Raw genomic sequence first — 10,583 nt, 5'->3', positions numbered from 1 at the left:
AGTTACATTGTGTCGGTTTGTAAATGACCTGGAGGGGAGGGCTTGTGTTGCCAGAGGCTGGTGTAGTCAGAGAGCTGACCCACAGCAGGCACAGACTCATGCTAAGGGCAGGTGATAGTGAGGTGCCTCACAACCCTGGGTACCCTGGAAAATGTCACCATAAATACAGTGGGGGCTAAATACCAGGGAGGGAGAAGAGCTATTTAAGCTAAAGGACAATGTTGGCACAAGAACAAATGGGTATAAACTGGCATGAAGAAATTCAGCTGGGAATTAGAAGAACGTTTCCAACCATCAGAGAAGTGAGGTTCTGGAACAGTCTCCCACTAGGAATTGTGGAGCCAAACAACTCAATTCGTTTTAAGAGAGAGCGGGACAAATTTCTGAGTTTGGCTGTATGATGGGATTGCTTGTGATGGCAGGGAGCAGGGCACAGCAGCCCTGGGGCTCATTTCCAGTTTATGTCTTATGATCCTAAAAGATCATGTTTCAGGGTTTCAGCGGCATCTGCAGGGGTCAGGACAGGATTCTCCCCCACAATGTATTCTGGTTTTGTTTATCTCCTTCCTCTGAAGCATCAGGGGTGACCACAGCTGGAGATGGGACATTGGACAGGGTGAGCCAGGGCTCTGAGGTGGCACTGAGCATTCTCTCTCAGGTGCTTGGCTGGCTGGTTCTTGCTCACATGCTCAGCATCACCATAAGCAGGGCAGGGAAGGAATTTTCCCCCAAGTCAGATTGGCAGTGACCTGGATGAGTGTCTCCTTACAGTGCACTGTGTGGGTGCAGGTCACTGACCAGAATTATTTGGGTATCTCTCACTTAATCAAGTATCAGAGGGGTAGCCATGTTAGTCTGGATCTGTAAAAAGTGACAAAGAGTCCTGTAGCACCTTATAGACTAACAGAAGTATTGGAGCATTCACCCACGAAAGCTCATGCTCCAATACGTCTGTTAGTCTATAAGGTGCCACAGGACTCTTTGGCGCTTCTCACTTAATCATTTCCCTGCTACTGCACTGGTGCACCTCAGTCCTGCTATTCTCTGCCTGTGGCCCATAATAGTCATATCTCCTGTGGGCTGTGATACTTTGGCCTCATTTTGGCTGGTGGGTCAGTGTGCGGATGCTGGGTGGTGGTGGTGGCCTGTGATGTACAGGTCAGACTACATGAACTGGTGGTCCCTTCTGGCCTTAAACTCTTTGACTCTGACCAGGGCCACCAGAGGATTCAGGGGGCCTGGGGTCTTCAGCGGCGGGGGGCCCCCGCTTCGGTGGCAATTCGGCGGTGGGGGGTCCTTTAGCTCTGGGACCCACTGCCGAAGTGCCCCGAAGATCCGCGTCGGGGAGCTCCCGCTGCCGAATTGCCACCGAAGACCCGGCGGTGGGTCCCGGGACAGAAGGACCTCCCGCCACAGGTCTTCGGCAGTGGTGTAGCCAGGTTCTAAGTGTAGGGGGAGCAAACATACAAAAGGTGCCCCCCTTGACTCCCCCTCTGGCCACGCCCCCTTCGCTCCTCCCATTTCCCCCCCAGATTAACCCTGGGCCCCGGCTCAGGACTCCTGCGGGCTTTCTGGGGGTGTGGATACCCCTGTCCCCCCGCAGTCATAGAATCATAGAATCTCAGGGTTGGAAGGGACCTCAGGAGGTCATCTAGTCCAACCCCCTGCTCAAAGTCCCAGGAGAGTCTTTCCTGCCCAGCGTGCTCTGCAGGTGTCCCCCGCCAGGCTGCACCACCCGGCCCCACCCGCGGGGTCCCATCACCCCTGCCCCAGGCTCCAGGCTCCTGCACCGTGCCAGGGCCCCCCATCCAGACAGTGCGGCCTGCGCCCCTGCCCTGCAGGCCTGGCCCCAGGGAGTCCCTCGCCCGGACCCCCTAGTGCAAGGCACTGGACCCCCGCCGCTCACCTTCCGTCCTGCGCCATCGCCCGTCCCCGGCCTGCTCCTGGCGCTTGGTGCGTTCCATGTGGGGCTCACCAGCCAGGTGGCCTTAAAGGCGCAGGGGTCCTTTCACCTCCCCCCGCCCACCGCATTAGCAAGGGGCGGGGAGCGCTTGGCCGCTGAGCCCTGAGCCGCCGCAGGAGGTGGCTGTGGCGATGCTGGGGCCACGCTGAGCGTGGGGCGCGATGGCTGAGGAGCCGGCCCCCTCGCTCCTCCAGCTGTGCTGCCGCAGGTGCCACTTGTTGAAAATGTGAGGGGAAGCGGCTGCTTCCCCTGCACCCCGCTAGCTACGCTACTGGTCTTTGGGGCACTTTGGCAGCGGGTCCCGGAGTGGAAGGACCCCCTGCCGCCGAATTGCCGCCGAAGACCCGGAGCAGAAGAAGCTCCGTGGGCCCGGGCCCCACGAGAGTTTTCCGGGGCCCCCAGAGTGAGTGAAGGACCCCGCTCCAGGGGCCCCGAAAAACTCTCGTGGGGGCCCCTGTGGGGCCCGAGGCCTGGAGCAAATTGCCCCACTTGTGCACCCCCCTCTGGGAGGCCCTGACTCTGACTGTGACTGTTTGATAAATGCCACTTCTCATGTCCCTTTACTCTGCATGCTAATACATTACTGCCGGGACTATTGTTATGAACAGCATTACAGGCCTGCCCCCTGGGCACCATACAGAGCATAGGAAGATGCAGTCCCTACCTAAAAGACCACAATACAGTCTACAGCTATGGCTACCCTATGAACTAGGCATGTGATTCCCAGCTTGCGTAAACATACTACTGCCAGTTCTCATCAAGCTAGCAATAGCAGTGTAACTGCAGCAGTACAGGCCGCCACATGGGCCTGTATGTACACACAGGGTTCAGGTGGATTTGTACTCGGGGTGGCTAACCCATGCTGCTACTCACCACTGCCCATTCTACCATCACAGCTATATTAGTGTTTTTAGCTCACTAGCTAGTGAGCGCTAGTGGAAGTATATCTGTGCATCAGTGCATGCTGGGAATCACACTCCTCACTCTAAGTGTAAACATAGCCTAGAAAGAGTAAATGCAGGTGGAGAGTGGGGAAAGCACACAGACCAAGTGATTGGAGAGGTGACTGGTTCCAGAGGTTTTACATTATCGGGAGCGTTTTGTTTATCCCGAGCTGTGAGCAGCTTCAGAGACCCACGACTCTGTTTTTAAACAGCCTACCAGATAACTCTTTCCTGGCCGCCTCCCCCCACTACATGGGGTTGGTACGAGTGAACTCCCTCCTGGATCCAGGAACAGAACTCAGGACTCCTGGCCCCCTGCTTCCTACTGCTGTCTAGCAGGTAATGAAGTAAGGCGCTAGAAAAGAATGTGATCCCAACTGCCTTCTGCTGGTATTCCTCTAGCTCAGGTGGCCAGGTCAGTTCTGGGGGACTAACAGACCAAGGCTCAAACCCTCTTGATGAACCAAGCGGGGTTTCTCATGGTCATGCATAAGGGAATTTGTTCTCTTTTAAAATCTTAGTTATTTAATTCACACAGCAGGAAAACTTCCCCTGAAACAAGCATCATAGTTAAACAACATGGTCATGTAAAAATGAGGGGGCGATGCACACAAGAACAGTGGATCCACATTTTGGTCATTTGTCACACTCTAGCAGACACGAAGGTTGAGAGATATGTCCAGGCTCAAGCACCCTGGCTAACCCGGATACAGTGCTGGGGTACGGAGCATGGATTCTGGCTTTCCCCATCTCGGGGAGTGTGGCTGAGACTCCCCCATTCAGTGCTGTCCCACCAAACACTGCGGTGCACTCCAAAGACACCTCAATGGGAGCCTTTCCTCCTATGCCAGTCACTCATTCCAGTTCTGTCCCAGTTACTCATTAACCTTATGGAAAGTGCTCTCCAGCCAAAGCCAAACAGTGACAGATTGTATAGCCCTTGGCTGCCTCTGTGCCCTGACATTAGATGTTACTGGTATCTAGGAGCCTTGGTTTGCTCAGTGCTCACTGTGTTAATGGCCATTGTTAAGTGGTGAGATATCATGTAGCCTGCCCCTGGGTGCTGGTGCAGAAGCCACCAGCGAGATCTCACTGCCTCCATCTCTGCCTCCCCCTCCCCCCCACACCAGGGCCGGCTCTACAGTTTTCGTCGCCCCAAGCAGCGCGCGGAATTGCCGCCCTGGGCAGGGGGGGAGGCGCGTTTCCGCGGCGGCGGCAATTCCGCGGCAGCTTCTATGTTTAGCTGAAGCCGCCCCTGACAGCTAAACATAGAAGCTGCCGCCCAATTGCCGCCGCCGCGGAAACGCGCCTGCCGCCCTAAGGGCGCACGGACTGCCCGCCCCTGCAGGGCCGGCTCTGGCTTTTTTGCCGCCACAAGCCAAAAACAAACAAACAAACAAACAAAAAAAACCTGCGCGGGGCCGGAGCAGCAAAGGGGGGGCGGGGGAGAACAAACCTGCCAGCCTGAACAGCAAGGGGGGGGGGCAGGAAACCAACCTGCTGGCCGGAGCAATGAAGGGGGCGGGGGGGCAGGAAACCTGCCGGCCGGTCGGAGCGACGAAGGCGGGAGGGCGGGACACAAACCTGCTGGCCGGAGCAGCAAAGGGCGGGTGGGTGCAAAACAAACTGCCCGGCTGGCCAGAGCTGCGAAGGGAAGAAAAAACAAAACAAAAAAAATACCTGTGGGGCGGCGGGAGCGTGGGACTCCCAGCCCTGCAGATCCCGGGCAGCGGAATGCACACCCCAGCTGGGGGGGGGGGGGCGAGAGAGAGAAGGGGGTGGCCAGGGCTTCCTTAAGCGGGGCGCTTGCCATGCGGCCGGTCCTGCCACGCCGCCTGCTGGGAGGGCTCCGCGCCGCTCCGGTGGACAGGCAGGGAAGGAAGGCTGCGTGCGGGGCTTGCTGCAGACCTGGCACCGCTCCCAGCAGCTCCCCTCCTCTGCGCCGCCGCCCCCTACAGGGCGGCAGGAGCAGCAAACCAAAAAGAAAAAAAACCTGCAAGGGCGGAGGAAGGAAGCGCAAAAAAAGGATTCGGCGGGATGCCGCCCCTTGGAATCTGCCACCCCAAGCACCAGCTTGTTCGGCTGGTGCCCCACACCTTGTCTGGTGTCATGGTGAATAGCAGAGATCTTTGCCCCATACTAGGGCCATGTCGTGGGGTAAGTACACCCTGTCACAGGGTGATGGGACAGCATCAGGTGGCTACCCTCCTGTGCAAGACAGCATTGCCCAGTGGCCCAAGTCAACAGGGTGGCCCTTGTAGGGTTATCACCTTCGAAATGCAAGAAAATGGCACCCCCACACAAGGCAAGCCTGCCGCAATCCCAGTCCCCAACCACAAAGCAACTCCACAAGCCCCCCTTCAACAGCCACTTAAAGTATCTAGCAAGATAACATAGAGATAAGATTGATAACATTGCACATCTCCTCACTCTCACATCACTCAAACCCTCTCCCTCACACACATGCACCATGCACTTGAGTGATGGTGGCAGACGGCTACTGTATTTTCAAGTTTTGATCTGTTCTCACTTAAACTGCAGAAGTAGGAACACTGCAGCATCTTTAGCTGAACACAGAAACTTTTAACATTAGATATCCCTGTGTATTGTGACGATAATGAAAATCTTTAGACCCACATGAAAAAACCCCAGCAGATTAAATTATTTTTCTTGCAACTGGCAAATCTATCTAAAAAAACCAGCCAGGCCAGTCAAATACCAGCCAGGGAGTAACCCTAGGCCCTTCGGAGCAGGATAGCATGGCCTAGGGCCCAGAATCAATAGGACGGGGCAAGCAGCCCTCAGGGTCCCACAGCCTCCTGGCTGGGGCATGTCAGCAATAAGCTTGCCCCCCTTGTGGCCCAAAGGGGAGCAGACCACCACCCAGTGGTGCAGTTGGCAGCTGGGGTATGGGGACCCAGGTCCTCCCTACTCCACTGGATCCCAGCCCTATCAGTGGCAAGTGGTCCCACCACTGGGTCAGCAGGTATCCCTCTGAAACACACTGACTCTGTTCCTGGTACCACAACCAGACCAATATCTGGTTCCCATGGGATGCTTCCTACCCTGCCTTCCCAGTCTGAGGTCTGCATGTCCTCCATCTTCTTGGGGTATTCAGCAGGCGAGATTTATGGCAACTCCTTCCTCCCCCGCCCCATGGGCCTCAGCAGACATCCAGGTACTCACTGGGGTCTTAGCATGGCCGGTCTCTGCAGCCTGGGGCTTCAACAGCTTCTGGCTGGCCACTGGTTTACCCTGTCATTGCCCCTGGCAGAACAGGACGGCAGGTGCTGAGCTGAAGCCAGCCCTGCTGAGTTCATCACATTGAAATGAGGAAGTCTGCAGCCTAAGGCCCCATTCTGGAGGGAGAAGCTGAGAGATCCCGCCAGGAGCCTGAGAAAGGCGATGGCCTGAGACGACAGTGGGGGTGTCCTTACGGAGGCCATGAAGCGGTCAGAGGTGCAGTTACCTTGGGAACCATGACAACCCCAAAGTCTGGTTCCAGGGACCTGGGCAGCAGAATCCAGTTCTTGTTTCACAAAGATCTTCATGTGCCTAACATTGTTACCCTGATGATGCAGCCTTTGTCCTTCCACACCTTGTTCCTTTCCCCCAAATGCAGCTGGCCAGTTCTTTGGGGCAGGGGGCCGTGGCTTTCTGAGGGGGATGGAAAGTGCCCAGCCCATGTCTAGGTGATGTAAAAACAATGAATTGTAATAACAATTGTTTGGTCATCTTCCAGCACCCATTGATTCCAGCAGCTTTAGCTGTGGGTGGAGAAAGGAACAGACAGACCTTAAAGACATTGGAGAAGAAACAGCAGCAGCATGTGGAGGCATCCTGGATGTGTGGGGCCAGGAGGGGGCACACAGGATGTCTGAATTATGAGCTGGGATGTGCGACAATAACTACAAAGGATTGGGTGATTGTCCTGGATGGAAAACAGCATTGGCATTGCCTGTCTGGAGCTCCTGGCGGGATCGTTCACTATGATTGCTCTTGTCAGAGGCAGCATGGACTCTGCACAGCCTGCTGCAGTCCGCCAACCCCTGGGGTGATGCTATGCATGCAGATGGGATGCTGAGCCACCCAGCTGGTTGTCAGAGCAGCCTGGAAAGCAGCGAGAGCATTTCCCCCTCCCTACTCGGGAGTTGTCTGGTAACTGGGTTCCTGAAAGGGAGGGACTAGACCTGGTCACTGGCTGGTGCTGGCAGCATGCACCTTGTAGTTCCTGTCCGCTGAAAGCTGGGAATACATAGGCACGGTTCAACCTTATGGGCTCCCTAACCAGAAAGGAGACAAGTACACCCACATCCACTGAGCTTTCCAAGCTTTCCAAGTCAGCTCTTTTAGCTGAGCCCAGGACCATTGCACAGTGGCTGTCTGATGTTTCTCCAGGACATGTTTTTCCCCGGGATTCCTAGCTGATCAGTGGTTCCAGTAGCAAGCCCAGGGAACACCATGGAGTCAAGTCAGTAAGGCTGGACCTGCCATGCCCTGGTGAGAGATTAGCTATGGATGGCTTTGCATTTGGAGTGGTTCTTGCTGTTTTGGCCTCTCTCATTATTGCTACAAACATACTTGTTGCTGTTGCTTTGTTTCGGCTGATCCAGAAGAACGGCTGCACAGGGCTGTATTTTGTCTTTAACCTCGCGGTTGCAGACTTTTTGGTTGGCATCACAATCACCGGGCTGGTCACAGACGAGCTTTCCACACACAGTCACCCCCCATCGAAGATGTTCTGCATCCTGAGGATGGCCTTCATCATCTCCCCTTCAGCTGCCTCCATACTCACCATGATTATGGTGACTTTTGACAGATACTTGGCCATTAAACAACCTTTCCAGTATTTCCGAATCATGAGTGGCCTGGTAGTTGGTGCCTGCATTGTGGGTCTCTGGCTGGCTGCCTGCTTTATTGGCTTTCTACCAGTACTAGTGCAGGGCTTTCAGCAGACCTATGAAGGGAAGTGCACTTTCTTTGGGGTCTTCCGACCCACATACATGCTCACCATCTTCTGTATCGGGTTCTTCCCAGCTTTGTTCATTTTCATTTACCTGTATTGTGACATCCTGAAAATTGCCTCTCTGCACGTACAGCACATCCGAGAAGTGGCGCAGGTTGGGCTGTCGGGGAACAGTCCTTCGCCTCATAACACCAGTGACATGAAAGCCGTGAGGACTGTGGCTATTCTCATTGGGTGCTTTGTGCTGTCTTGGTCCCCTTTCTTCATAGCTAGCATTGTGAAGACCGTGTGCCAGAAATGCCTCCCATATGATGTCATTGAAAGGTACCTATGGCTGCTGGGACTCTGCAATTCTCTGCTGAACCCGCTGATCTACGCCTACTGGCAGAAGGAGGTGCGGCTGCAGATCTACCAGCTGTGCTTGTGCGTGAAGAGGAAAGTTTTCCCTCTCTTCCACATGGAGAGTGGCCCTTGGGTTCCCAACAGGGGTCCAGTGCCAATTCGTGCCATATCCCACCCACAGTTCCAGGAGTGATACGGTAAGGAAAGGAGATTTGGGCTTTTCTCCTCTTCCTCCCCTGGTAGCGTCACAGGCTCGGAGGGTACTGAGCTGGGAGGAACTTGCTGGGCAGTCTGGGCCATGCTCTTGGGCTCCATTTTGCAGACACTGGCAAGGCCAAATTCAGCTCTAATGTAAATGTTGCAACCACAGTTCAGAAGCACCCACTGATCTGGCATGTCTCAAGTTGGGCACCAAAATCAATGGCCACTTATGCAAACAGCCTTGGTCCATAGCTCTGAGTTTGCCAGGAACCACTCCCTGGCAATCAGCTCCGTGTCCATCCGGCTATGCCCTCTGGACACTTCCCCTAGTTCAATGCCCATACTTGGCCTTAGTTAAGGTTAAGTCTGTCGGCTCTTGGTTTTACTCCCAGAGTCCTGTGAAAACAGCCCTCCTCCCTCCCTTCCCAGATTTAGGGTTTGTCTACACTGAAGCTGGAAGTGTAATTCCCAGCTGCAATAGGCAGACCTGCATGAGCTCTGCCCGAGCTAACACTCTAAAAATAGTAGCATGGTTGCAGCAGCCCAGGTGGTGGCTCGGGTGAGCCACCCAAGTACAACACAGTCTGAGACCCTAGGTACGTATTCGGGCAGCTGGCACACTACCATGCTATTTCTAGCATGCTAGCTTGAGCAGAACTATCACGTGGATGTATGTCTGAGCTAGACATTACTCCTCCAGCTGCTGTGCAGACATACTCTTCAAGCGAGCCTCCCCCTTGCCAACCTCCCCAGGTACCATTTCTCTGGTTAAATGAGCTCCGGGCCCTGCAGCAGATCTCCGCTCCCACTATCAGGCTGGTCACCTCCTCTGAAGTTCTTCTGGCCCTTTGTAAAGCGAGGTTCCCCAAGCTAGTGCAGCCCATGGTGCAGCATCCCCACACTGGGCAAGAGGATCCTCTGTCCTCTGAATCTGGCCCAGCCCAGCTCAGAACAGTCCTTTGTCACAGCAGCCTTGCATCATCAGCTCAGGACCCCTTTCCACCACTGACACACCTCCCTTGTCACGGCTGCTTCCTAGCTAATTCCTTGGGTGACCCTAAGTCTCCTGCAGGTGCTGTAGCCTGCTCTCCAGAGCTGAGGTTATTTCAGATCACCCAGAGGAAAATTAAATGATGACAAGAGAAAACAGCCAGGTGCAGCCGTGCTCTTTACCCAGAGAATCACAAAAAGCGCACACAGCGAAGACCCACTGCTTGGTGCTCAGTCTGGCACAGGCAGGTGTGCTTTCGCAGGGATTGTATATGTTTCCTCCTGCCCTCTAGGCAGTGGGTGGCAGCTGAGTGAGGCGGGCCAGTAAACCTGTCACCATTAGCTAGCACCTGCCTGGAAGGGAAGACACAGTAAAGAGCAGCTCAAACCCAAACTGCATGTTTGGGAGGCCAGGGGGAACCACTCACTTGGGCCATTTGCTCCTTTTCCCGCCCCTGCATCACCAAAGCTGGCATGCATAATATGCTGGGGAGGGGTCAGTGAGGACTGTGTGGGCAGGGACAGGTCACAGAACATGGCTGAGAAGGCCTGGCCCAGCGCAGAATAATCCTCTGCAAGCAAACCTGGACATTTTTAAAATGTATCATTCCCACATGAATAGAGGGAGGGTGCTGGAGCAGAGAATCTATACCAGGGATTCCCAAACGGTGGTACGTGTACCCCTGGGGGTATGTGAGACATCTCTGGGGGGTGCACAGGAGAAATTGTGTAATGGAGGGTGTGACAGTGCACTCCATATGATGTTATGAAAATATGCTAATGAGTGTGAATATAATGTAACTGGAATATGCTTCATGCAAAAGGTCTCTTGTAAGGTATCATTACAAAGCTTATCATCTACTGAGTGTGGTCATCCTATTTGTATAACTGTATCATTCTTGTATGTGAAACTAGAAATATAAAATATAACTCTGAGGTCCTAAGGTAATTATGCAAAGTGTGGGCCATTAATGATGGCTTGGAATCTTGATGGCTCCCATTAACCAGGACAATTGGGTGTAATGGCTCTGTTTACTTGTAAGTCTTTCTGTGTACCTGTGCGCTGGATAGTGGGTAATGAAGTCTTACAGTGACATGTGATCATGTCACCTGAACTGAAATCCAGCTTTAGCCTGGTGCTTTTCCATTGAGAAGGAGGAGTGGGAACCCAGAGAGG

The 10,583-nt window shown here is 54.3% G+C and overlaps 1 protein-coding gene across 1 annotated transcript; it reads left to right on the top strand.

The window, feature by feature from the left end:
- The first annotated feature begins 7,421 nt into the window (after positions 1-7,421).
- Positions 7,422-8,408, top strand: GPR119 (G protein-coupled receptor 119). Its single transcript, XM_039487061.1, has one exon. The coding sequence runs from the start codon at positions 7,422-7,424 to the stop codon at positions 8,406-8,408; it is 987 nt and encodes a 328-aa protein (XP_039342995.1).
- The last annotated feature ends 2,175 nt before the right edge of the window (positions 8,409-10,583 follow it).

This window comes from Mauremys reevesii, linkage group 9 (genome assembly GCF_016161935.1).
Source record: "Mauremys reevesii isolate NIE-2019 linkage group 9, ASM1616193v1, whole genome shotgun sequence".
NCBI lineage: Eukaryota > Metazoa > Chordata > Testudines > Geoemydidae > Mauremys > Mauremys reevesii.
Note: the sequence above shows the minus strand (reverse complement) of the source record. Positions and strands in the feature narration are given on the sequence as shown.

What these genes read in the sequence shown, in the direction of transcription:
- GPR119 (XM_039487061.1), top strand. Translation starts at nt 7,422, where the DNA reads ATGGATGGCTTTGCATTTGGAGTGGTTCTTGCTGTTTTGGCCTCTCTC.